The sequence below is a fragment of the Peromyscus leucopus genome, chromosome 14, assembly GCF_004664715.2.
Source record: "Peromyscus leucopus breed LL Stock chromosome 14, UCI_PerLeu_2.1, whole genome shotgun sequence".
NCBI lineage: Eukaryota > Metazoa > Chordata > Mammalia > Rodentia > Cricetidae > Peromyscus > Peromyscus leucopus.
In genome coordinates, this window is record NC_051075.1 from 70839054 (window position 1) to 70862358 (window position 23305).

At 46.8% G+C, this 23305-nt stretch overlaps 2 protein-coding genes across 2 annotated transcripts; both read right to left on the reverse strand.

Annotated features, from left to right (window-relative positions):
* Positions 1-5276: 5276 nt before the first annotated feature.
* LOC114688402 (serine protease inhibitor A3M-like) lies at positions 5277-8522 on the reverse strand (the record flags this gene model as incomplete). Its single annotated transcript, XM_037210802.1, has 3 exons — positions 5277-6186; positions 7130-7280; positions 8230-8522. Coding segments are annotated over 3 exons (645 nt in total), but the record flags the coding sequence as incomplete, so codon positions are not given.
* A 6292-nt stretch (positions 8523-14814) lies between these two features.
* Positions 14815-22703, reverse strand: LOC114688399 (serine protease inhibitor A3N-like). The gene is made up of 5 exons (XM_028862990.2): positions 22608-22703; positions 19585-20203; positions 17465-17738; positions 16405-16555; positions 14815-15226 (listed from the first exon to the last, which is right to left on the reverse strand). Exons 2-5 carry the CDS (start codon positions 20189-20191, stop codon positions 15032-15034), a joined length of 1227 nt encoding a protein of 408 aa, XP_028718823.1. The 5' UTR covers positions 20192-20203; positions 22608-22703; the 3' UTR covers positions 14815-15031.
* Positions 22704-23305: the final 602 nt, after the last annotated feature.

Sequence of the window (23305 nt, forward strand, 5' to 3'; positions counted from 1 at the left end):
ATTTTCTGAGAAACTGCCATACTGATTTCCACAGTGGTTGTACAAGTTTACATTCCCACCAACATTGGAGGGGTGTTTTCTTTACTCTGCATCCTCTCCAACATTGACTGTCATTGGTGTTTTTGATCTTAGCCATTCTGGCAGGTGTAAGGTGGTATCTCAGAGTCATTTTGATTTGCATTTCTTTGATGATTACAGATGTTGAGCATTTCTTTAAATGTCTTTTAGCCATTTGTGATTCTTCTTTTGAGAATTCTCTGTTTAGCTCTTTAGCCCCTTTTTTTAATTAGATTGTTCAGTATTTTATGTCTAGTTTCTTGAGTTCTTCATATACTTTGGAGATAATTCCTCTGTCAGATGTGGGGTTGGTGAAGATCTTTTCCCATTCTGTAGGCTGTCTTTTTGTCTTATTGACCGTGTCTTTTGCCCTACAAAAGCTTCTCAGTTTTGAGAGGTCCCATTTATTAATTTTTGTGCTCACTGTCTGTGCTGCTGGTGTTATATTTAGGAAGTGATCTCCTGTGCCAATGTGTTCAAGAGTACTTCCTACTTTCCCTTCTATTAAGTTTAGTATAACTGGATTTATGTTGAGGTCTTTGATCCACTTTGTCCTAGACTTTCTAAGTAACTTCAAAAAGAATACAACAACTTTATGTCCATGCTCCCCAATTTCTTTAAGGAAACTCACTCATTAATAAACACATGCCTTCATCCTGACAGAACCCCAACTGCATCTATATAACCATCCTGTCTGTCAGCAATGGTCTTGTTCTCAACAGAGACTCCATCTCACCTCTTTGTCTATCAGACTTCTGAAGGGTAGCTGCCTTGTCTGGCAGTGAAGAAAACCTCTTAAAGGAATCTGTGTCTGCAGAGCCTGGCTGGCTGATCTGAATTTCAGTACTGTAGAGAGATTGGAACACTGCAGGTCAGAGGCTAATGACCTTCTCATGGGCTAAGTGCTGCTCTCTAGAACAGCCATGTTTTCCTCCTTCTGTGTCAGAACTAAACTTTGTGGCAATAGAGTCAATTCACTTTGCAGACCACCAGCTTAAATCCAAAAGCTAAGAATGCCAGCATCTTGAGCCTGTGGAGAAGCTTCCACCCTGTCTTGAGGCACCTACTTAACTGAGCAGCACTTTGAGTAGGCTGAGAGAGATTTTCCATTATAAGCCGTGAGAGGGCTGGGTTTTATTTAGTTCACTGGTCTGGGGCTTGCCCAGAAAACACAATATCCTGGTTCAGTTTATAGCACCAGAGGAAAAAGAAAATCGTGAGAGCAAACTTGGACATGGAGCCTCCAGCATGTGTCGAGTCTTAGGCCAACTGAATGACCCACGAGCAACCCTGAGGAAGAACCATCCAGCCTGACTCCTCATGGGTGCCTGACACTGTGAGATATTGCATGTTTATTGTTTCAAGCTGTGCATGTCGGGGCAATTTAATCTGCATAATCAGATTCGTGAGAGGAGACCAGTCTTCCTCTTAGTCCTTTGGACCAAGAGAGAGAGAGTAAGGACAGACAAGTCAGAAGGCAACATGCAGGCTCACACTGAAATGTCTAAGTAAGTCCTTTATGCTCTGACTCCATCGTGTGTTTGCTCACACAGTTCTCAACCCTCTCTTTTCCCCCACCACAGTCATGTCAGCCTTCACATGTATTTCAGATTTCTATGGACATGTCTGTGGTGCAGAAGAATCAACCAGAGTAAGTAAGGAAACCACAATAAATAAAGATGCTATAATTCAAAATTATTTTGTCATATTACGATTGAGATGAGTACTCTATTCTGTCAACAAAGAGCATTTTAACTTAATCTGACCTACATCTAACTTGTATATAAATTATGGTCTTTGTGGTTTTGCCCTTAAACATTCTGTGTCCCTGAGCTTGAGCACCTATAACCTTTTCAAAGACATGAGCTCATTCTTGGTATGATCATTAATAAAAGTACTTAAATTATTTTTGGATTAATAGTGTTGTTGTCAATAACTACCTCATGTGGATCATTTCAACACCTCAGCAGTGTCTCACTGTGGATTTTTCCCTAGGCAGAAGCCCCTCTTCCTGCTCTTCACTTTCTCTCCCCACAGAGACCACAAAGGCCACCACTGCTGCTCTGTCCTTCATGCCTAAGACCCTGTTGCATCCTTACAGCAACTGATGAGGTGGGGCCCGGTTTTTACTCCCTACCTACTGTGCAGGATCCCAGGGACAGACACCAGTTAATGCTGAGCCAAGCCAGGAGTGTGATCCAGACTAGCCAGTTGGTGTCCATCCTCTCCATCACCACAACTTTGGTCCCTGCTGACCCATACCCAGCCTGGCTGTGAGGACACACTGATATAACAGCTGAGGAACCATACAGCCTTCCTGGTGGTGTGAAGGATGCCTTTGTTATCCAGCCTTTTGAGTTCACCAGAATTCTTGGTACAGATGCTGAGCTGCAGACATTTTCTACCATCCTGGGGGTGTCTCCTCACACTCACAGTACTGGAGACCTTCAACTTCACATATATAATCCACACCAGCATTTGACCACTAAGCTAGCTCCCCAGCCCTTATCTCTTTCTCCTTGAACATGTACTCTATGTGGTGCTGTATGTTTGTGATTGTGTATGTGTGCATCGGTGTTCACGTCTATATGAAGGTCAGAGGTCAACCTCAACTGTCATTCTTCATTCACCTTGGTTTTAGGACGGGGACTCTCTCCCCCTCCCTCTCCCATTTTTATTGAAATAATTTTTCCTTTCATTTTACACACCAATCAATGATCCACCTCCCCCCACCGCCAGATTCCCTGTCCCAACCTCTCCCCCACCATCCCCCACAAGAAGGCAAGGCCCCTATGGGGAGGCACATCCAGAAGAGGCAATTCTAAGCCCCTCCACCTTCCTCCAGTCTGTGTGAGGTGTCCCATCACAGGGAGTGGCCTCTAAAAAGCATGCTCATGCACCAGGTATAGATTCTAATCCTACCGCCAGGGGACTCCCCAAGCAGGTCAAGCTATACAACTGTCCTCCATGCAGAGGGCGGAGCCCAGTCCCATGCAGGCTCCACATCTGTTGACACAAATTTTATGAGTTCCCACTAGTATGGTTTGGTCATCTCTGCATGTTTCACCATCATGTTCTTGATGCACTTGCTCATAGAATCCCTCTTTTCTCTCCCCAACTGGACACCAGGAGCTCTGCCTGGTGCCTGGCTACAGATCTCTGCATCTGCTTCCATCAGTCATTGGAGAAAAGCTCAGGACAGGGTCTCTTTATAGGCCTGGAAGACACTGAATTGCCTAGGTTGACTCCCTTGGGAGTCCCAGGGATCCACCTGTCTCCACCACCTCAGAGCTGGGATCACAAGTTCATGTGATCTTTGGCTTTTTTTACTTTTGTTTCAGAGCATAAAAATCTGGCCCTTATTGTGTATATGTGGGGTGGGAACACTCTACCCACCTGGCCATGTCCCCATACCTCATCCTCTTGATAGTGTCTTTACATGCACTAAGATTTCCTTGCCTCAGGCCTGGAAAGAAGCAGAAGAAAGCCAGCAGACCCCGGCCTGAAGTCTCTGAAACTGTGATTCAAACCAAACCTTTGCTTCCCTCAGTGGGTTATGTCAGATGTGCTGTCCCAGAGACATAAGGCTAACTGACACATCCCTCTGTCTACTGTCTGCTCTGTCGCCTCAGTACCAACAGAAATCAGATGGAGGCAGCCAGCTGGATGGCATCTCAGCATCCTCTCTGAAGGCTCTGGAATCATGCTATGATTGGCACATCAGGCACTTCACAGTGGCTACACCTTGGGGGTCCTCACATCTAGGTGAGGTTATCCTTAGATGCCTTGTCGTGGTTTGAGTTCGGGGCACAGGTGTCTGAGATCACTACTGTAAACCTCTTTCCCTCACAGTCAGCTACTTCTATTGCACACCGAGGCAGTCCCTGTAAAGGGTTCATCACCTTGGCAGCATTTGGTGGCCAAATCCTGGGGGAACTCTCATAGAATGGGCAAAAGTAAAACCCTGATGTCTGTGTCCTAGATCCCCTTAAGAGGTGGACTTTGCCAACACTTCTGGAAACAGTTCACAGGCAGTATGAGAGGTACTCAGCACCAGGCTCTTTAGATACCTGTGCAGAAGCCAAGAAGGATGCAGGATTGCAGCTGAGGCCTATAAGTGATCAGGGGGTACATGAAGTGGTGACCTTAGGCCTTGACTGACTGTTGGATACACTGGATTTGTTGGGACATGGATGCTTTCAATACATGGGTCCTGTTCTTATCTCTCCATGGTCCTGTTGGAGTGGTACCTAAGTGCACACTGGAGAAGGGAATCCTGTGTGTGAGCCTCCAGGCTGTGATTCTTTGTAACCAGGACTCCACCTATTCATTGTGTGTTCTTAGGTGCCTCAAGACTCAAGTGTGTCTCAAATTGAATGAATAACTTTCCCTGTCTATGCAGGCCTCCAGCAGTGTTTCCAGGCTCAGAGATTCTCCATGGACACCCAGCATCCCAACCAAAATGCACTGTGACCTCCTCTCATCCTCTGTGTAGGCAACAAACCAGTTCATCCTTGAGCTAAATCACCCACTCTCTTCTCATATGAAAATCCCCATATTTACCCAGAGCAGTTCTCTGCTCTAGAGCCACACAGAGTTATATTTCCCAAGGCAGGAACAGTGACTCAGTCCTTCAAAGTTCCCTGTAGTTTTGAGTTATTTGAGAATTCTCACAGTCCAAGATCTTGGCAATCCAATGTTTCTTCTTTTACTTTAACCTACAATGATTCTTAAAATGCCTCCATAGTTCTTTGTCCTGCCCAAAGCATTCTTTCTGGTCACCTGACTGCCTTCTCATCCTACTCTCTCACAGCATATAGGTCACATGATCCATAAAATGTTTTGGAAACTCTCTGTGAAGCATCCAGAGCCTTGTTTTATGATTCACCTTCGCACCACCATGTTGATGCATGTGCACAGAATCCTTGCTTGGTGAAAACTTTTCCTCTGACATCAGGACACTTGAAGCACATCCTGGCAGTCATATTGTCTAGCTGTGAGGTCATGGGAAAGGACTAAGATTCTCTGTGCCTTAGATTCCTTGTACATAAAAAGTACTAATAATAACATGTAGGTCAGAAGTCCATCACAGGAATCACAGATGGTGACTGACAATCTCTACTATGCTATGGTCACTAGAGGATACATCCCTGCCAACAGGAGCTGAGTGAACAAGGCCTGGACATTTTATGAGCAGTTATATGTTTATTGATGCTGTGCTCCAAGCCCTGTATTTTGGGTAAGGAAGGCAGAGGTGTCCATCTGTTGTGTGAAGTTGGTCAGTGGGGAACCTAGAAAAGGACTTCACTGCCCTAGGTTTGTATCCTAGGGGGAAAGAAGCTGGTCTGACCAACTGACTCCATGAGCTGCAGGAATGAGAGATCCAAAAACTGTGCCAGATGTGGGCAGGGTCAGGAGCCCCTGCAAGGGACAGTGGGTGGCAGAGCCTGGAAGAGGGAAAGTGTGAGGCAGGAACTGGGCACACAGTGATGCCAGGTGCTGGAAATAGACTCAGGATGGCAGTTTCCCTTCTCAGTGCTGGGGCTGAGGTTGGCCTCTAAGTTTGCATAGTCCCATCAAGCCTGCAGAAGCTGAAGGCAAACATAACCAGAGCCTGGCTAGGAACTGATCCTACCTGCCAGGGCCCAGGCTTTTGTGTAGAAGCAGATACATGACAGGCAGCAGGGAGAAACACAAAGACAGAGTTCAGGCTCAGGAATGTGAGCCAGTGCTGTCAGAGGACAGGGAACCTGACATTTGACTGTCCCCAGTATTCTGTCCATGAGGGAGTCATACAGTTAGTCACTGTCACTGTCCAATACCGGAATGCCACAGCCAGTCAGAGCATGGAGGCCAAAATGCACATAGAGACCCACATACAGGCTCAATCCCTGGCCCGCAAGAAGAAGCCTCACTACTTGAGAAATTCTAGTTTCCCTTGGGATTTGTGACTTTGGCCATAAAGAGTGGAGTCTGAGTATTTGTGTCAGAGACAATCATCATGAATGGCCCGTTGAAATACACTCTCAGAGGGTTCAAAATTAGAGCCGATCCCACAGGACTCCATCCCGTGGTGGCATTTGCTTCTGTGCCTGTCTCAGCCATGTTCAGCACACTCTTGTGGATCACCTGCAGGAGAAAGACATCACTCACTGGAGACCAGGGAGAGCAGGAGAAGAGATTCCTGGAGCAAGCATCCACTGCTGGCTTCAGTTGCTGATGAAGATGTTTGTTCTACCGTGAGCTCCACCCCTGATGTTTCCAAGTATCTGCTCATGGAGTGAGATCAGGCATGGCCTAGGTCTGCTCATTCTCTGAGAATCTGTGTTGTCCTTAAAAAAAACCCTACAAACTGGAGGATGAGTGTTGGTAGAACCAGTCATTACTCCCAAGACGCTTCAGGAGATCTACAGTGAACAGCAAGGGTGCTGGCAGCCAGTGCAGGTTTTCACATTCTTCCTACTCAATACTCCTTGGTAAATATAACAGCACTGCATAGGACATGGCTTCTCATTCCCAGAATGGCATGTCTTGCTGGTACAATCCGAGCTCAGGCCTCAGAGTGGGCACTGGACAGAGCATTAGGCATTCCCAGGCTGTGTGTCTAGGAATCTAATGTTGGATCAAAGGCATCTTCTCTCCTGTTCTTTAGCTTTTCATCTCAATTGCCATTCATTCCTTGTTATTTCCTTTACTACTACCATTCTGTGTGCTAGTCAAGAAATCCTGGCCAGCTCTGCAGTGAAAAAGCTGAGACTGGAAATGATTTGCACTGCAGCAGAATGTGGGTGGTATCCGCACTGCAGTACAGGGTCATGCCTAGGTGGTCTAAGACCAAACACAGGCTTTTTCCCACCATAGGCTCCTAGGTGAGATTATGCTCAGGGGGTACAGGAAGGATTGGCTGCATGCTACCCAGCAGGAGTATCTAGGTTGTAATCCAGCTCTTCCAGGATGAGGGAATCTCAGAAATGCAGGCTTTCTCACACATTTACCGTTCCCCACACATGACTTGTCCTTCACAATCCACATTCAGGTACCAAAATGAACTACCCAGTGTGTCTTGGCTTACCTGAGAGACTCTCAGGTCCTTGGCCTCAGTGATCCCAGACAGGTCAGCCTGTGAGGAGAAGACTTCATTGATGCCCAGGTGTGGAAGGATTTTCTTCAGGTTGTAGTCAGTGGCAATATAAAACTTGGGCATGTAGAGATCATCAATCTTCCTGTGAATGAAAAAGAGAAATAAAAAGTCAATGGACTCTGTTGCTCCATCAATGTACCTAATAGCTGGGTAACCAGAGACAGCCCTCTCACTGGAGAGCAGCCCTCTTTCCATCCATGCCTAGACCTTGTGATTTGCTCTTCAAATGCATTAATATCTGTCAGTGCCTGATAGTGTTAACAGGGGCCAGGCAACATTGCTTGGTACTTCCTGTTCCTCTGAGGAGAATGCTTTTCTTCCAGATCCACAAAATGAGCCCTTCCTCTGTCCTCTGGACCCTCAGACATCTCGTAGAGAACCTTCTATTTTAAATTTCACACTGCATCTGACTCCAGCTATCCTAATACTTGAATCCCTTTTCAATCTCACCCCTCATCAACTTTTAACTAATCAAATAATGAGTAGTTGCACTTTCATGTCTCCACTCTCTCTTCCTCATTCCAAGAAGAGTCCTCAAGGGTAAGAAAGTTTGTGCTTGAGTCTCTGATTACTCTAAGGGTCTAAGTCATAGCATGGCACATAGTGGGTCTTCAGGTTACCATCCCAAGAATGGTGCATGAACGAGTGGTGAGGGGGTGAGATGGTTACACAGGGCAGAGCTGATTCTCAGAGCTGATCTCATCTCAAGCTCACCTCTCTCTGCCTTCCAAAATCCATTCAAGATTTCCTGCACTTACAGCCTGTTAGACACAGAACAATCCTCAGCCCCTGCTTTAGCTGATTTCTTCTCATGAACAACAAAATGACAACAAAGTGTGACAACAAATTACATCTGTGTGGCCCCAAACTATGGAGTCAGCAGAGGAAAAGTCACCTCTGCTCCACCTGTCTCTGTGGACTCTTGAACCATTACACTCATGCTAGAGAGACTTTGGAGGACAGGTACACTGTGGCTCAGGCAAACAGCAGGATGGGGAGTCAGACCACTGCTGGTTCCTGTACTCATCTGCCTGGTCCTCATAGAGTCTTCCCACTTCCTCAGGGTCTCTGGTTGTAAGCTGGCTTCCACCTGCTGCATCCTGCCCTCATCAGGGAGGATGAACAGGGCGCTGGCATTGCCTGTGTACTTCAGCTCCACCACAGAGCAGGACAGGTCCTCATCCTGGAAATAGGGTGTGGTGAGAGACTTAAGGTGCATCATGGGTACCTCCACAGACCTCTTCTTGTCCAAGTAGAAGTCAGACTCAAAAGTGAAATGAGGCTCAAAGATTCTCTTCCATTTCCCTAAATGTGGAGCAGGCCATCAGATTGTACCATTAGCAGAGAGACTCCACCTCCACCCCATTTCTGCCCAGTTTTTCAGTCTTGACACAAATCAGTCCATCTTCAACAACCTAGAGTGCCCCTTACTGGTTACACATCTAGATTAGAAATAAACATTGACAAATGTAGAACTGTAAATGAGAAGTGATCCACAGGCTTCGTTTGGAAAGGGGAACTCAAAACCAAAGCTTCTCTACATGAGAGAGCTGACAAATGGCCAGAGACTCCTGCCTCTTCTTAAGAAATGCTGTCCTGAACAAGTTGTGCTCTGTGCTTAGTCTGGAAGTGTGCAGATGAGATGATTTCTGGTAACGTGCATTTAGAAGCTCCAGGAGGTAGAACCAATTCCTGAAGGTTGTAAACAACAAGTCCACTGGATTGTGTTTGTGGCTTTCTGTTCCTCTAATCATTTAATGGTCAGAATGAAACAGGAATGAAGTTAGACTTAAAAAGACAGCGCATAAGTCCTACGTGTCATGGGGCAGGGTTGCAGCTAACATCTAACCTATACTTTCTAAGTCACTTTGAAAAGAACACATCTCTATGTTCATGCTCCCTGGCTTCTTTAGGGAAACACACATTAACAAAAACTTGCCTCGATGCTGACAGAACCCTACCTGCATCTGTGTAACCAACTGTCCTGTCTGGCAGCAAGGGACATGTTCAAATAGAGACTTGCTCTCCTTTCTCTAGCTATCAGACTTCTGGTGTGAAGCTGCCTTGTCTGGCAGTGAAGGAAAACTCCTAAAGGAATCTGTGTCTGCAGAGCCTGGCTGGCTGATCTGAATTTCAGTACTGTAGAGAGATGGGAACACTGCAGGTCAGAGGCTAATGACCTTCTCATGGGCTAAGTGCTGCTCTCTGGAACAGCCATGTTTCCTCCCTCTGTATCAGAACTAAACTTTGTGGCAATAGATTCTATTCACTTAGCAGACAACCAGCTTTAATCCAAAAGCTAAGAATGGCAGCAGGGAACATCTTGAACCTGTGGAGAAGCTTCCCTCCTGTCCTGAGGCTCCTGCCTAAATGAGCAGCACTTTGAGTAGGCTGAGAGCGATTTTCTATTATAAGCCTTGAGAGGGCTGGGGTTAGCTCAGTGGTCAGGGGTTTGCCCAGAAAACACAATACCCTGGTTCAGTTTATAGCTCCAGAGGAAAAAGAAAATCATGAGAGCAAACTTGAACATGGAACCTCCAGCATGTGTCAAGTCTTCATTCAACAGCATGACTCACGAGAGGCCCTGAGGAAGAACCACCCAGCCTGGCTCCTCATGGGTGCCTGACACTGTGAGATATTCCATGTTTATTCTTTCAAGCTGTGCATTTCTTTGGGGGCAATTTATTCTGCATCAAGAGATGTGTGACAAGAGCAGTCTCCCTCTTAGTCCTTAGGACCAATGGCAAGAGTGTGGACAGACAAGTCAGAAGGCAACCTGCAGGCTCTCACTGAAATGACCAAGGTAAGTCCTTCATGCTCTGACTCCATCTCTGTTTCCTCACAGATTTCTCAGTCTGCTCTTTTCCCCCACCACAGTCACGTCTGCCTACACATGTATTTGAGAGTTCCAGAGACATGTCCATGGTGCACAGAATAGACCAGAATAACTAAAGGAAATCACAATAAATAAAGAACCTATAACCCAAAATTATGATTGAAATAGTAACTCTGCTCTGTCAGGAAAGAACAATTCAAATTAATCTGACCTACACCTAACTTGTTTGCAAATTATGGTCTTTGTGTTTTTTTTTCCTCTAAACATGCTGTGTCCCTGAGCTTGGAGACCTACAGACTTTTTGGAGGCATAAGCTTGTTTTTGGTCTCATCATTAATAACAGTACTTAAACCATGAATTGGCCAAATATGATTGTTTTCCATAACTATCTCATGTGGATCATTTCAGCACCACAGCAGTGTCTCACAGAGGATTCTTCCCTAGGCAGAAGCCCCTCTTTCTGCTCTTCTATTTCTCTCTCCCCATAGAGACAAAGATGGCCCCCGCTGTTGCTCTGTCCTTCATGCCTAAGACCCTGTTGCATCCTCACAGCACCTCCTGAAGTGAGCCCCATTGTTGACTGCCCACTGTGAAGGATCCCAGGACCAGACACTAGTTGATGCTGAGTCAATCCAGGAGTGTGATCCAGACCAGATCCATCACCACAGCTTTGGAACCAGCTGACCCATACCCGGCCTGGCTGTGAGGACACACTGATGTAACAGCTGAAGAATCATACAGCCTACCTGGTGGTGTGAAGGATGGCTTTGTATATCCAACTGTTTGAGTTATTATAAGAATTCCATGCACAGACGCCTGAGCTACAGACATTTCTTCCTATCCTGGGGGTTGTCTCCTCACACTCACAATACTGGGGAACCAAAACTTCACATATATAATTCAATCCAGCATTCCACCACTAAGCTAACTCCATAGCCCTCTTCTCTTTCTCCTTGAATGTTTACTTTATGTGGTTGCATGTGTTTGTGAGTGTGTATGTGTATATCCATGTGCACATCCACATGAAGGTCAGAGGTCAACTTCAACTGTCATTACTCTTCCATCTTGGTTTTAGGATAAGGTCTCATCATAGTCTTGGCCTTCATTGAATTGTCAAGGTTCGCTCTCCTGGGAGTCCCAGGAACCCACCTGTCTCCACCCCAGAGCTGGGACCACATGTTCATGTGATCATAGTTGGCTTTTTTACTTCAGGGAATAAATTCAGATCCGGATGCATATGAGACCAGCACTTTACCCACCTGGCCATGTCCCTAGTCCTCATTCCCTTGATAGTGTCTTTAGATGCACAAAGCTTGACTTGCCTCTGGCCAAAAGCAGAGAAGTCATCAGACCCTGGCCTGAAGTCTTTGAAACTGTGATTCAAACCCAACCTTTGCTTGCCTCAGTGGGTTATCTCAGATGTGCTGTCCCAGAGACATAAGGCTAACTGACACATCCCTCTATCTGCTGTCTGCTCTGTGGCCTCAGTAACAACAGAGAACAGATGGAGGCAGCCAGCTGGATGGCAGCTCAGCATCCTTGTAGAAATCCCTGGAGTTGGCTGTGACAGTTTTAGGGGGAGAAAGTTCAGAGACGATCTTCAGTCCATGCAGTTCACAGTGGTTTCCTTTTGGAATGATCCCATCTAGTGGGGTTACCTTAGATACTCTGTCCTTGTCTTAGTTTGGACCACAGGTCTCTGAACTTATTACTGTAAACATGCTGCAGATCTTGTACATGTAGTAAGGCATAGGATGGGAATGAATGCTCCATAGTGCACATCTCCTGCAGTCTGCTTAACAAGTTCTTATTGCAAACCTTCCTGGGAGTGAGGATTATTCTCTGAGCCATTCTGAGAAAGCTTTCCTACCATGGGTTCTGATAAACTGTACTATGGCTAGCCTTGTCCTCTGCAAGGGGGTCACTCTTGATTCATGGTGGGAGCTGCTTCAGTGTCCTCCTGGACTGTGCCAACCACACACAACACCTGGAGGGACAAGTGCTCTTCCCATGCTTGAATATTGACTGGGTTTCTGATGTGGCTGAAGGGGTAGGAGGAAGAGGCAGCCTGGCCCTTGATGGTCATTATAACCATTGCCACTGCTACTCTTATCTCCTCCATAGTGCTTCATGGTTGGTAATCTCTGATTATTGATGTGTAGACATGAGACCTTGGTAACTACCTCTGACAAGTAATTTGGCCATGATCATTTTATGTCAGACTATTATTAGATGTGATGGGTCATGTTGCAGAAGCACGGAAGGAAGCATATGGTGAGTTGTGTTTTTTAGACCACTACCCAACCCCACCCCACGCCACCCCACCACACAGCCACTTACCATTGTTAAATTATATAAAGTGATCCTTCAACATGAGCCAGGCATGGAGTTCCCAGAGTTTCAACCTCAGTAAACTGCAGCCTACAGGTCATTTCCTTTCTCCTCCACACTCCATTACCTGCTTTGAAAGCTGGGCCTGTCCCTGTAGGGAGACATCATCACCAAGGCAATGTTTGATGGCCAAGAGGTGAGAGAATCCTCAGCACCCAGGGAATGGGGAAAAGTGAACACTGCTATCTAAGTCCTAGATTCCCATAAGAGGTGGACTCAGACTTTGGCCACAAGTTCCAGACATAGATCTGGTCAGCTTGAGATGCATTCAGCACCAGGCTCCTTATATACCTGCACTGAATCTAGGAAAAATGGTGGGATACAGCTGGGGCGTGTCAGTGCCCATGGTGGTAGCCCTGCCTTAGGACACTTTGGAAAGATGTTTTTGGTAATTTGTTTGCTTTCAATAGATGGGTCCCCTTTTTATCTCACCTCACATCCTTCAGGGAATGTTCTTATCCCAGTTCTCACTGGGAAAGGGGGTTCTTTGAGGGCCACACCAGGCTGCGATTCTCTGCTGATCTCATATCCACCTGTCAAGAGTGTCCTTAGGATCTTTAAGACACAAGCAAGTCTCAAACTGAATGTTCTTCAACTTTCCTTCTCTGGCTGTGTTTCCAGGCTCAGAGGATCATCAATGAATACAGGTGCCCCATGCCAAATACATCTAGGCCTCATCTCCTCCTCCATCTACACACCAAGAAAGCTCATCTCCTGAGCTCAATCATCAACTTTCCTCTCCAGCTGTCCCCCGGAAAAGCCCTAAATGACAATCCCTATCTTTGCACAACTCAGTTCTCTGCATTGTAACCACACAGAATCACTTTCCTAAGACAAGAAACACTGATCAACACCCCCCATGCTCCCTGTGGCCCTGAGGAATTTCAGAATCCTTCCAGAGCCAGGCTCTTTGCCATCCTGTGTCTGTAATTGTTTCTTCCTTTCCACCACCTTTATGTTCTGTCGTTCTAAAGATCCACCTCATCTCTGATTCTTATATATGCCTTCATTACTGTGTGCCTTGCCCAAAGCATTCTTTCCGGTCATTTGACCACCTTCAAGCCCTCCTCTGAACTCAGCACAAAGGTCACATAATCCGTGTGCTCTTTTGGGAGTTCTCTGTGAAGTATCCAGGGCCTTGATTTATGAACCACCTGTACACCACCATGGTGATGCCGTGGGCACAGAACCATGGCTTGGTGAAAACTGTTTCTCTGGCATCAGGACACTTGAAGAACATCCTGCCAGTCATAATGTCTAGGTATGAAGTCATGAAAATGACTAAGCTTCTCTCTGCTTCAGTTTCCTCATCCATAAAAAGGACTGATAATAACATGTAGGTCAGAGGTCCATCACAGGAGTCACAGAGTGTGAGTGAGAATCTCTCCTATCTTGTGGTCACTAGAGGACACACCCCTGCCAACAGGAACTGAGTGAACACTGCCTGGCCACTTTCTGTGCAGTTATACCTTTTTTGAGCCTTTGTTAAAAGCACTGCATTTTGGGTGATAAAGTTGGACATGTCCATTTGTTGGGTCAGGCTGGTCATATGCCAATCTAGAAAATGGGTACTGGGCCCTAAGTAGGAGTGCTGGGGGAAAGGAGCTGGTCAGACCAATAGGCTGCTCAACATGAGTGAAGGCTCCCACAGTGGGCCATGTATGTGCATGGCCAGCATCTGCTGCAAAGGGCAGTGGGTGGCAGAGCCTAGGGACTGGAGAGGGAAAGCACAAGGCAAGAACTTGTGACCAGGAGGTACCAGATGCAGGAGTGAGAATCAGTGCAGCAGCTTCCCTTCTCAGTCCTGGTCCTGGTCCTGGTCCTCATGGATTGGCCTGTAAGCTTTCATGATCCCATCAAGGCCATGGAAGCTGAAGGTGGATGTGCCTAGAGAGTATGCTGAGACTGAGCCTACCTGATAGTGCCCACATTTGGGGTATAGGTCAATACAGGTGAGTGAGCATGGAAAGGGCATAAAGATAGATTCCAGACTCAGAAGCATAAGCAGGTGCTCCCAAGAGGCCTGAGAGCCTGTCACTCACAGTTCAAGGCTCCTGTGTATGTAGGAGTGTAGCTAGAGTTTTCCTGCCTTGCCCACAGCCAGGAAAAATCTCTCTCATCCGCCTGTCCCACAGCCACTCAGAGCCAACCAAGTAAACACAGAGACTTATATTGCTTCCAAACTGTATGGCCATGGCAGGCTTCTTGCTAACTGTTCTTATATCTTAAATTAACCCATTTCTATAAATCCCTACCTTGCCACGTGGCTCATGGATTACTGGCATTTTCACATTCTGCTTGTCCTGGCGGTGGCTGGCAGGGACTCCTTCTGCCTTCCTGTTCTTTCTTTTCTCTTCTCTGTTAGTCCCACCTATACTTCCTGCCTAGCCACTGGCCAATCAGTATTTTCTTTATTGACCAATCAGAGCAACACATTTGCCATACAGAACATCCCACAGCATAGGAGTCATAGAGTTAGTCAAGGTCACTGTCCAAGCCAGGTATACAAAGCCAATCAGAGCACGGAGTGCAGGATGTACACACCCACATGCAGGCTCCCTCCTGGGCTCCTGGGCAGAAGCCTCTCCACTTGGGAAGCTCTAGCCTTACTTGGGGTTGGAGATTTTGGCCAGAAAGAGGGTTGTCTGAGTATTTGTTTCAGAGACAAACATCAGGAATGGCCTGTTGAATCGTACTGTGATAGATTTAAATCTTGAACTTAAATAGACCTCTTCGATTTCTGTGGCAGCAGCTGCTTCTGTGCCTGTCTCAGCCACGTCCAGCACAGCCTTGTGGACCACCTGTAGAAGAAAGACATCACTCACTGGAGACCAGGGAGAGCAGGAGAGGAGATTCCTGGAGCAAGCATCCACTGCTGGCCTCAGCGCCTGGTAAAGTTGTTTGTTCCTACCATGAGCTCTACCCCTGGTTTTCTGAGTCTTTGCTCAAGGTGTAAGATGAGGCCTGCCCTGGGTCTACTAAGTTTCTAACAATCTGTGTTGCCCTAAAACACATCTGCGAACTGGAATATGGGTGTAGGAATCCCTATTCCTTACTCCACAGGCAGCTTCTCAGTGTTCCCACAGTGAACAGCCAGTGTGGTGGCAGCCAATGCAGGTTTCGGCATCCCTCCTGCTCCAGACTCCTTGGGAAATACAACAGCAATGAACAGGGCATGGCTTCTCTTTACCAAACTGCCATGTCCTACTTGTACAGATTTGTGCCGCAGAGTCAGAGTGGGCATTGGACAGCAAAAAGACATTGCCTGACTGTGCATCTGGAAATGTAGTGTGGAGTCCTAATGCATCTTCTCCCTCATTTTTTTTTTTTTTTTTTTTTTTTTTTTTTTGGTTTTTCGAGACAGGGTTTCTCTGTGTAGCTTTGTGCCTTTCCTGGATCTCGCTCTGTAGACCAGGCTGGCCTCGAACACACAGAGATCCACCTGGCTCTGCCTCCCGAGTGCTAGGATTAAAGGCGTGTGCCGCCGCCGCCGCCGCCGCCGCCGCCGCCGCCGCCGCCGCCGCCGCCGCCTCCACCGCCCTGCTCATCTCCCTCATTCTTAAGCTTTTCATCCCAACTGCCACTCATCCCTTGTTACTTTTTTATTGCTACTGTTCTGTGTGCTAGTCAAGAAGTACTGGGTCAGCTGTGCAGTGAAGAAGCTGAGGCTGGAAATGTTTTGTCCTGCAGTGGATTGTGGGTGGCATCAGTAATGCAGCATAGGGTGGTGTCTATGGTGGCCTAACATCAAGCATGGACTCTTCCCCAACTGTACTACTCCTGGGTGAGATTTGTTCAGGGGGTAGATAAAGCACTGGCTGCATGCTCTCCAGCAAGAATATCTAGGTTGTAATACAACAGGATGAGGGAATCTCAGAAATGCAGGCTTTCTCACACATTTACCATTCCCTCTGCCACTTGGCCTTCAGCATACATACTCTGGCACCCAGTGAGAACCACCCAGTGTGTCTTGACTTACCTGAGAGACTCTCAGCTCCTTGGCTCCTGTGATCCCAGACAGGTCAGCCAGCATGGAGAAGACTTCCCTGATGCCCAACTGTGGAAGGATGTTCTCCAGGCTGTAGTCAGTGGAGATAGAGAACTTGGGCATGTAGAGATCATCGATCATCCTGAGAATGTAAAGAGAAATGTAAGAGTCCTTGGACTCCATTGCCCCACCATCCCACCTTGTTGCTAAGGCAACTCTCCACAGACAGCCCTCTCACAGGAGAGCAGTCATCTTTCCATCCATTTTAGACCACTTGATTTTCCTTTCCTAATGCATTATCTAACCATCAATGCCTATGAGTTTCTACAGGGGAGATGATGAGGCTAGGTACTAGTCAGTCCTTTACCGAGAATACTTTACTCCCCGATCCACAAAATGCAGTCCTTCCCTGTCATGTGGACCCTCAGACTTCATCGAATGATTCTTCTATTTAAAATTGAGCGTTCCATCCAACTTCACCTTTCGTTACGCTTGGACACTCTCCCTTTTAACTTCACTGCATCTCACTTTTTAACTATTCAAATAATGATTAATTGTATTTTCAATCACCTAGTCTCTCCACATCAATTTCACGGTAAGCCTGTGAGGATAAGAAATTTTATGCTATCATCTCTGATACCCTATCAAGGTCTGAATCAGAGCAGAGCACATATAAGGTCTTCAAGTCATCACTCCATGATGGTGAATGAGTGAGTGATGAGAGGATGAGGTGGCTACAGAGGGCACAGCTGATTCTCAGAGCTGGTCTCATCTCAACCTCACTCCTTTCAGCCTTCCAAAACCCATTCAAGATTCCCTGTAATTACAGACTGTTAGCTCCTGTTCTAGTTGATGTTATCATGTGAACAACAAAAATGACATTAAAATTTGCCTCAACTACCATTCCCAGAGGGAAAATCACCTCCATTTCACCTGCCCCTCTGACTCTCCAACCACTTCAAAGAGTATTAGTGAGACTCTGAGGGACAGTGACACTGGGCTGACAGCATGGTGTGGAGCCAGACCAGCTCTGGTTCCTGTGCACACACACCTGGGACTCAGGGAGTCCTTCCACTTCTTCAGGGTCTCTGGTTGCAAGCTGGCTTCCAACTGCTGCATCCTGCCCTCATCAGGGAGGATGAACAGGGCACTGGCATTGCCTGTGTACTTCAGCTCCACCACAGAGCAGTTCAGATCCTCATCCCGGAAGTAGGGTGTGGTCAGAAATGTATGGTGCATCATGGGCACCTTCACAGATCTCTTCTTGTCCAAGTAGAATTCAGACTCAAATGTGTTACGAGGATCAAATGGTCTGTTCCATTTCCCTAAATGTCAAGCAGGCCATCAGAATGTAACAGCACAGGAGAGACTCCACCTCCACCCCATTTCTGCCTATCTTCTGAATCAGGGAGCAATCAATCCAACTTCAACAACACAGATTGTAATATCCCTTGGAGCTTGCATAGTCTGGACTGGAAAAAAACTTGAAAGATACAGAACTATGAATGAGAAGTGATCCGCAGACTTGGTATGGAAAGGAAAATACAAAACCAAAGCCTGGATACTTGAGGTACCTGAGAAACAATATGGAATCTGAGATTGGGGTGATTTAGAAAGAAATGAAAGTGAAAGTGGCAAGACAGGAGCCTGGGGAGGTTTGGGGATCCCTTCTTCCTCAGGAGGAACCCTGTCTAGAAGGCAGTTGCTTGTGGGACAGGTTTCCAGGGCAATACAAACAGACTGAATCTCCAGGAAGTGATCTGTTGATAGTGCTCCTCAGTGTGAACCAAGTAATGGAAGGTTAAGCCCAGAGCCAAGTGTGGGCTTAGAGTCAAGATCCAGGGCCCTGGAACTTCCCAGAGTTGGATTATCAGGATCCCATAGTTGGTTGACTAAGACATGGGTAATGAGTCCTCTTCTCATTATGAATATTGGCTATGTTCACCTCCATGAATCACACATATCCTGTCCAGACTTTGTGCATATTCCAAATGCATGAGACCATCTGCAATACACCCTTGTGGCCTGGGTACTTTTAAAATTACTTGGGTTCAGAATGCAGCAGCATAAACACACAGCCCACCTCACAGCCAAGCTGTCTTGGTGCTTGAGAACTGGGCCCAACAGAAAGAGCCAAGCCCTGCAGTCTAATCTTTCAGGCCATCACTCTGCTTCCCTTTCCTTCAGAGCTCAGCAGCAATGCAGCCATCCTGGACTCTCGTCCTCTGTCCTCCTATCCACTTCTGTTCATGGTCAATTTTTTTGTCTACAGTCTCAGAGCTTGTCCTCCTGTACCCTGGACTATCCCATGTCCAGCCTTCAGTGTACTCCAGGTCTAGCCACATCAAGATATTCATCAGGCATTGTTTTGTGGGCTATCACTCCAAAACCCTTACCCAAACAATTCCAGCCCTGTTTCCAAATCACTAGCTCCCTACCTCTAGAATCCCTGGCTCAGGAGTGAATGTTGTGTACTGTGACCTCCCAGGCTGCCAGGCTATTAGTTTTACAAAACCAAAATTCCATAAAGCAGCCAGACATTGAACAGAGAACACAGCATGACTGATCTTTCTTCTCACTAGTGGCTTTGCCCCAGTCTCTGCTTTTCCATGGCCAGGTCCAGCTTGATGCAGAAAGGATCAGGGGAGAGGTCCTGCATAGGAATGCATGAAGGGCTCTTCACTAGCTATGGCACTTGCTACATTCTCCTTAAGATTAGGTAGCCAAGACCCTTAGGCAAAAAGTCTCTAACCCACCCTGACACTCCTAGAGACATAGGCTCTCCTGCAGGGATGGATACCTTCTAAAGGAGCAGGTTAGAAATGCTGATGTGGGCACACGGAGGGACTCTGTCTTTGCAGGGAGCAGCCCTGACTTCTCCCCACTCAGGTAGGATTGGAAATGCAGGTTATGCATTTGCCAGTCAGTAAGTTAAACTCACAAAAAATTGAGCCCTCATAGGCTGAGAGCTCTGAGGTTCTGTTGAGTAATTAACAGAAACCTCAACCATCATCCAGAATACCACAGAGGAAAGGTAAGGCCTATTAGTAGTAAGTTCGGCAGCCATGTCTCTAAGTCTGTGTGTACCTCCTTCCCAGTGGTCAGTGTAAGGACACAAGGTGCCCAGCCAAAACCCTCTCCATCTCCTCCTGAAACTGGAACCATCCTCACCTTTAAAGTAGATGTAATTCACCAGCACCATTATTGTTTTCTCATCCAGGTCCGAGATCAGTTCCTTGATTTTCCCCTGGGTCTCTTTCCTTACATAATCATTGATGAGTTGTTTGGCTTTATGAGGCTGCTGAAAGTCAATCATGGAGGCCTCAGCCTGGTACAGTGCCCTTGCCTTCTCCTTGAACTCTGCCAGGATCTGTAGGCGCTTTTCAATAAACATGGCACTACCTGTTCTGATCTGCACCTGGTCACCTGGCTGGCTGAGCATGTGGAGTAGATGCCCAAAACCCTGGTGGATGGCTGCCTCAGGGGTCTCTGTGAGACTGAACTTGAGACCTTCCAGAATCTCTTCCAGGGTTTTGTTCCTTGCTCCAAGTGACAGGATGGCCAAGGCTGTTGAGATGCTGAATGGAGAAAAGACGACATTTTTATCTGGATTATTTAAAGCCAACTCCTTGTAGAGGCTGAAGGCGAAGTCAGTGTTGGTGGAGGTCAGTGCTAGATTGTCCACTGGTGTCCTGTTGTTTTGGTTTTCCTGGACAGCAGTGTCCCTTCCCAGTGTGTCATCTGGTTGGCAGAGGACATCAGGGGAGATCTCAGCCATTACTCCGTTCTCCTGGTTGAAAAGAAAAGATCCTTTTGTTAGGGAGGGTCATGTGTTTCCCTTACTACCTCCTTGTCCTCCCACTGTGTTCCTGCACTGTGTGCCTGCTCTGCTGCCCCCTTGATGCCCTTGTGACTGTGCATGGGAGGTTCTCTGGACACTCAGATAGTTGTACCACAGCCTCTGCTCCCTTTACTCCAGGAAGAATTGCTATTGCAGCAACCAATATTCGTAATAGAGAAACAATACCCAGAAGGATGAAGAGATTTGCCAGGGTCACATGGTAAGGAAGAGAAGAACTTGGGGATGGGCTCAAGCCTTGTGTGATCTGAATGTCTTTTCTCCTCTTCTAAATTGGCATAAGGATTCATCAGAAAGCAGAGCATCTCCTTCTTTGCATTTATGTCTTCTACCCCATCATCAATTTCTGTTTGGGACTCAGGGAAAGATCCTTAGACCAGTTATTTAGCACAGGACCCACCCCAACCTGCAGCAGATATATCCAAGTAATCCCACATCCATGGACTATACCAAGTGCCTGTTTCTGGGAGTGTGAAGGGTTAACTGAGGGCAGTTCTGGAGACAACTGGTACAGCACCAAAGCCTTGGTACCCCTGACCACAAATATTTGTAGGACCAATAGGAGAAGGTGCTCTCAGCACTGCCAGGAGAGCACATGGAGGTTTGTATCTCTGCTTCAAAGGCCTCCTGATGGGAAGGAACTTGAGTGGTGTTTGTATCACTGATATATGGACCATATTTCATTTTGAATGTTAGGATGTCTGTGTGGGGCAAAATAATAGGTGGACCTCTATGGACAGCATGTTGAGTGACCTAGGGTACACTATTTGTCAAAATCAATGGCTTATTAGGAACACTGTGTGTATTTGTGGGGAATGTCCAGAGGGTCATCTCCTCCATACACCTCTGTACTGGAGCACAGGCATCATTAAAAACTACAGTTGAAGGTTTGTGATCATGGTAAACACTGCCAGCCTCCTTTAGCCTCTGTCCACACTGTAGAAGAGTTTAGAGGAGAATGTAGATGCTAGAGGAATAGGAAGGTGAGGAAGAAGAACAGAGGAGAGAGGACCAGATGGGAAAAGAAGCTGGAGTGAGAAAATGGAGTGAAGAGGAGGGAGGACTGGATGAGGGAGGGGGATCAGATGAGGGATCCAAGGGGAAGATGGAGGGAAGGGAAGACTAGAGAGTGTAGGAGTAGAATGGAGGGAGCAGGGAAGGGAGGTGTTGGAGTTGAGACCCATGTGCCCAGGGTGATACAGGCCCATGACTGCAGAGGGGCCAGGGATTTTGGCTGCCTTTACCCTCTGTTTACTGTCAGACTGATGCAACCATTTGTGGTGGTATTGTGTTCCCCAAATATTGTGCACCCTAATAAACTTATCTGGGTCAGAGACAGAACAGTCACAATATACAAAGGATGGAAAATGGTGACACTCACACCTTTAATCCTAGCATTCCAGAGGTAGAAATCCCTCCGGATCTCTGTGAATTCAAGGCCACATTGGAAACAGCCAGGCATGGCTTTAATCCCAAGAAGTGAGCCTTTAATCCCAGGGAGTGATGGCAAAAACAGAAAGAAATATAAGGCGTGAAGACCAGAAACTAGAAGCATTTTGCTGGTTAAGCTTTCAGGCTTTTGAGAAGCAGTTCAGCTGAGATTCATTATGGATGAGGACACAGAAGCTTTCAGCCTGAGGAAGCAGGATCAGCTGAGAAACTGGCAAGGTAAGGTGGCTGTGGCCTGTTCTCTCTCTCTGATCTTCCAGCATTCACCCCAATACCTGGCTCAGGTTTGATTTTATTAATAAGACCCTCTAAGATTCATGCTACAACCATTTCTTTGGAAAGCATTCAACCATATTTTATGTCAAAATTATTTCCACAGAAAACAGGCTAGTCTGGTTGTGGAGGAGACCTGGCTCAGTGGCTGAGCTGTAACCTTCTTTTCCTTATTAAAAAAAGGGTGTGGTCCCTTTTCTTGGCCATGTGATCTGTTGTGGAAGTGAGGTCCCTGATCCCAAGACGTGTTCTCTCTGCTGTAAGCACTGAGGGTTGTCAACCCCAACAACCAAGACTCTGTCACTGTCCTGTCTCCTATAGCTGCATCTGGCATAGTCAAGGTCTCAATACTTCCTCCCCATGGAGGGTCAGAAGCATCAGGCTCTGTTCCCTCTCCAGGAGCATAGCCCACGGCACATGCATCTTCATACACATGAAGACCAAGACTGGAGAGAAGATTCATATGCACCCCAGAAATGTCCCCTGATTTCAACCCAGTGCCCCAGGAACAACTTCTCATACCTCCAAACCTAGACTCAGGTCATAACCAGTACCACACAGTCCTGCAAAGGCACCTTTCCTGTCTTCAGAGAGAAAGAATCCTGGGCATTACCTGCAGAGCTGAAGCCCGCTGCCAGAGTCTGTGACAGCTGAGTTCTGATGTTCGGGTGGCTGCCTGCCTGGTATGTCTTTCTCCCTAGCACACTGATGCCTATTTATCCCCACCAGGGACTCCTCCCTCTTCTTAGGAAATGCTGGCATAAATAAATTGTGCTCTGTGCTGAGTTTGGAAACATACATACACATGGGCTGATTTCTTGTAATGTGCATTTAGAACTCCAGGAAGCAGAACCACATCCTGATGGGAAATCCCCTAACTTTGTTCTAAATCACAAGCCCAGTGGATTGCCATTCTGACTGTTTCTCTAATTGTTTAATGGTCAGTGTGTAACAGGGGAGAAGTCAGAGTTAAAAAGACAGGGCACCAGCTGAACTTGTCACCGGGTAGGGCTGCAGATAACAGTTGTCCTAGATTTCTAAGTCACTTCAAAAAGAATACAACAACTTTATGACCATACCCCCAATTTCCTTAAGTGAACTCACACAGTAATAAACACAAGCCTCAATGCTGACAGAACCTCACTTGGATCAGTGTAACTGTCCTGTCTGGCAGCAATGGGAATATACTCAGCAGAGACTTGCTGTTCCCTCTTTGGCTCTCAGAGCTCTGAAGGGATGCTGCCTTGTCTGGCAGTGAAAGAAAACTTTGTGTCTGCAGAGCCTGGCTGGCTGATCTGAATTTCAGTACTG

Coding starts and splice junctions, on each gene's coding strand:
- LOC114688399 (XM_028862990.2), bottom strand. CDS start 20,191: ATGGCTGAGATCTCCCCTGATGTCCTCTGCCAACCAGATGACACACTG. Junction 16,556..17,464: donor AAGGACTCCCTGAGTCCCAG/GTGTGTGTGCAC, acceptor TTACATTCTCAG/GATGATCGATGATCTCTACA. Junction 15,227..16,404: donor AGGAGCTGAGAGTCTCTCAG/GTAAGTCAAGAC, acceptor TTTCTTCTACAG/GTGGTCCACAAGGCTGTGCT.